Source organism: Anastrepha ludens, chromosome 2, assembly GCF_028408465.1.
Source record: "Anastrepha ludens isolate Willacy chromosome 2, idAnaLude1.1, whole genome shotgun sequence".
Lineage (NCBI taxonomy): Eukaryota > Metazoa > Arthropoda > Insecta > Diptera > Tephritidae > Anastrepha > Anastrepha ludens.
The window spans coordinates 68837512-68841076 of NC_071498.1; the positions used below are offsets into that span (position 1 = coordinate 68837512).

At 37.0% G+C, this 3565-nt stretch overlaps 1 protein-coding gene across 1 annotated transcript; it reads left to right on the plus strand.

Moving 5' to 3' along the window:
• The first annotated feature begins 1689 nt into the window (after positions 1–1689).
• Positions 1690–2952, plus strand: LOC128865401 (uncharacterized). The gene has a single exon (XM_054105785.1). The coding sequence runs from the start codon at positions 1690–1692 to the stop codon at positions 2950–2952; it is 1263 nt and encodes a 420-aa protein (XP_053961760.1).
• Positions 2953–3565: the final 613 nt, after the last annotated feature.

A 3565-nucleotide genomic window follows, 5' to 3' on the forward strand; every position in this document is an offset into this window, starting at 1 on the left:
AAAAATAAACTTATTTGGACCAGATTGCAAACATTTTATATAGCGCTAGCCCTATACGGAGCTCAAACCCCAAATTTTGCGAGCTTTTATAAAACACGGCAGTGGTAACGTTATGGCTTAGACATGCATTGTCAAAAATTAAATACCAACAAATTAGTACTCTTTATTTACTTAGAAATATCCGTTATTTAATGAGAGAGAAAAGCTCAACATAGTAAAAATCTAAGCTCATACCTTGTATTACCTTTTATAACGATTTAAAATATAATAAGAATCTGACCGCCGAGACTGTTCGAACTCGGGACGAAAATAGCGTGTTTTATTTAATATAAGATTTTTTCACATGGTGCCGAAACCAGGGACGACAGTTGTGTAATCAGATTTTCACTAGCGTGCGGTTTGTTTTAAATACTATAAATTACAAGCGAAAAGACATATTAAAAACTATAAATTTGAAAGTGAAATTCGTGAGTTCAGCGAAAAGCGTGTAGAAATGGAAGCGGTGTATCGGTCTACGTGCCGAGCACAAGTCACTAAATTGTGCAACAGCGTAAGCGAATATTTAAAATCGTTTAAAAACGCTAAATTGGTAGACCATAGCGATCCATCAAGTGTCGAGTCCGAGCTGATTGTTTTATTAGAAAGGCTCAAAAACGCGCATTCAAATCTAAAAGCCGCAGATGAAGCCATGAAAGTCTTTGTCAAACAAGACGATTTTGCGAAGGAATGTGATACCATAATTGAATACGATGATAAGGCGGTAACCACTTTAGCTCAGTTGGAGCATTTTATTCGGGTTAATTTCAAAACACGTGCTGAAGCATCAAATAACTCCTATGAAGGCGCAGGGCAGGATGTAGCGACAGAGGGAAATAGTGGTTATAGTGGTATAAAACTTAAGCCCTTTGAGTTAAAAAAGTTTGATGGAAACTTCGAAAATTGGCTTCCTTTCTGGGAGCAGTTTAAAAGAGCAGTGCACGAAAATTCAAAATTGTCTACATCTACAAAATTTAATTTTTTGAATGAAGCGTTAGTAGGCAAGGCCGCTGCTTCCATTGCCGGTTTTACACCCACCGAAAAGTGTTACAGCGAAGCCATATTTCTCTTGCAAGAAGAATATGGAAACAATGAAAAAATCGTGGAGAAATTTGTTCAGAAATTAATGAATATTAGAACGGTGCAATCAACAGCAGATATGTATGGATTACGGCAACTGTACAACGAGGTTACTTCGACTATGCGATCGCTTGTAGCATTTCACATATCATCGGCTCAGTACGATATAATGGTAAAATGAATTTTGTTGAAATCTATACCAACAACATTGCGTGTGCAATTTTACCGTTCATTTGAAAGGAACGCAGCTTGCAGTACAATACTAAATTCCAGCATTGATACAGTTAAGGAGAGCACAAGTAACGGAACAGAAAATGATCAGCTAAATAAACTTCTGAAATTTTTAAAGACCGAAATAGAAGCCTTAGAAAAGGCGCAAATGTCTGAGCGAGACAAAAAATTTAATGTGAAGGAAATGAGAAACAACCAAAAAGTAAATATAACGGGAAGTCTACAGAAATAACGAATGCAGCGGACGCAACAACATTAAACGCAATTGAATTAAAAGATACTGGTATTTTTCTCCAAACTGCAAAAGCAATAATTAGCGAAGTGAATAGTGGTCATAGCGTAATGTCCAGAATTATTATGGATAATGGGAGTCAAAAAACCTACATAAGCGAAAAATTGGCGGAAGTGCTTAAGCTTCCCACCTGTGGTTTTGAGAACGTTCAAATTATTGCATTTGGTGACAAAAAAGCAAAAAAGGCAACTCAATTGAAAAGCGTAGAAATTTCATTACGGAGCCGATATAATGATAAAGTGCAAAAAATAAAAGCGATTGTTGTACCAACTATCTGTGCTAACATTTTGCCAGTGCCCAAATTTAAAAACAAGCAGTTTAGAAACATCAAAATAGAATTAGCAGATTGTGAAATAGGCAAGAAGAAATTAGTTGACGGCATTAATGTTTTGATAGGGCAAGACTATTACTGGATATTTAACTACGGTGAAATTGAACGGCTACAAGAAAATTTAGTTGCTATAAAAACATTCTTCGGATGGACTATTCAAGGCAGTTGTGGTGAGAAATGTAATACAGTAGCGTGCAATTGTGTAGAGGGTGTAGAAAAGTCAAGTGAAGAATATTTTGATATTGAAAAATTTTGGAGTTTAGAGTCTATTGGCATCAAGAGCTGTCAACTACAACAGAGTAATCCCTTAGAAGGAACAGTGTTTAAAATCAGTGAAGTGAATGGCCGTTACGTAGTGTGTTTGCCTTGGAAAAATTTAAACGAAAAACTGAATAGTAATAAAGAAATCGCAGAACAGAGATTGTACAGTTTGACAAATAAATTGTTAAGGGACAATAATAAACTCATTGAATATGATATAGCGCTTAGGGATTTAATCCAAAACGGCATAGCGGAACAGGTAAACGACTCAAACAGTGAAATAGTGTACTATATGCCCCACAAGCCGGTTTATCGTGACGACAAAATCACTACAAAAACGCGAATAGTTTTTGACGCATCTTCTAGCGAACCAGGTGTCTTATCTTTAAATGATCACTTGAATGCGGGTGACAATCTCGTAGCAAATTTGCTGAAAACTCTTTTAAGATTCCGTTCACATAAAATAGCGATAACTGCGGACATTGAAAAGGCTTTTCTTCAGATCGAGGTCGCGGAAAATGATCGAGACGCACTCCGATTTTTATGGTACGAGCGTACCCCAATGTGTAAAATTCGACTGCCCAAAATCGTTGAATACCGTATGACCAGGGTAACGTTTGGTGTAACCTCCAGTCCGTTTTTGCTGGCAGCTACACTCCGCCATCATTTAAACACTTCTCAGCAAGAGTATGGAGTTATTTGCGATAAACTAAAACAATGATTTTATGTAGACGACTTGGTAATAAGCGAGCGAAGTTTAGAGGAAGCGAAATTAATGTATTTAAAATCAAAAGAAATTATGGCCAAAGCAAGGTTTAATCTTCGGAAATGGAACACAAATGATCCTAAGCTTAGCGCATTTTTCCTGACTTATAACAACGAACAAGCAATTAGCCAAAAGGTACTTGGCATAAATTGGACTACAGCGAACGATGAGATTAGCGTCAGCATTGAGAGCATTAGCGAGTATTTGATGAATTTGAGACCAACGAAAAGGAATGTCATGAAAGCTATGGCGAAAATTTATGACCCTTTGGGAATGCTAGGCCCATTTACTGTTCGAATAAAACTCATTCTTCAAAATATTTGGAAAGAAAACTTGGAATGGGACGAAGCTCTAAGTGGTGATAATATGAATGATTTTCAACACTGGCAAGAAGAAATAAAAGCTCTGCATAACTTTAACATGAGACGATGTTTAGCAACAGAAAGTGACTCTCAATACGAAGTTCACATATTTGCCGACGCCAGTCCGAAAGCGAATGGTGCGGTTGCCTACGTGCGCCAACTAACAGCGGCCGGTATCATTACAACAAATTTCATTTGTTCTAAGA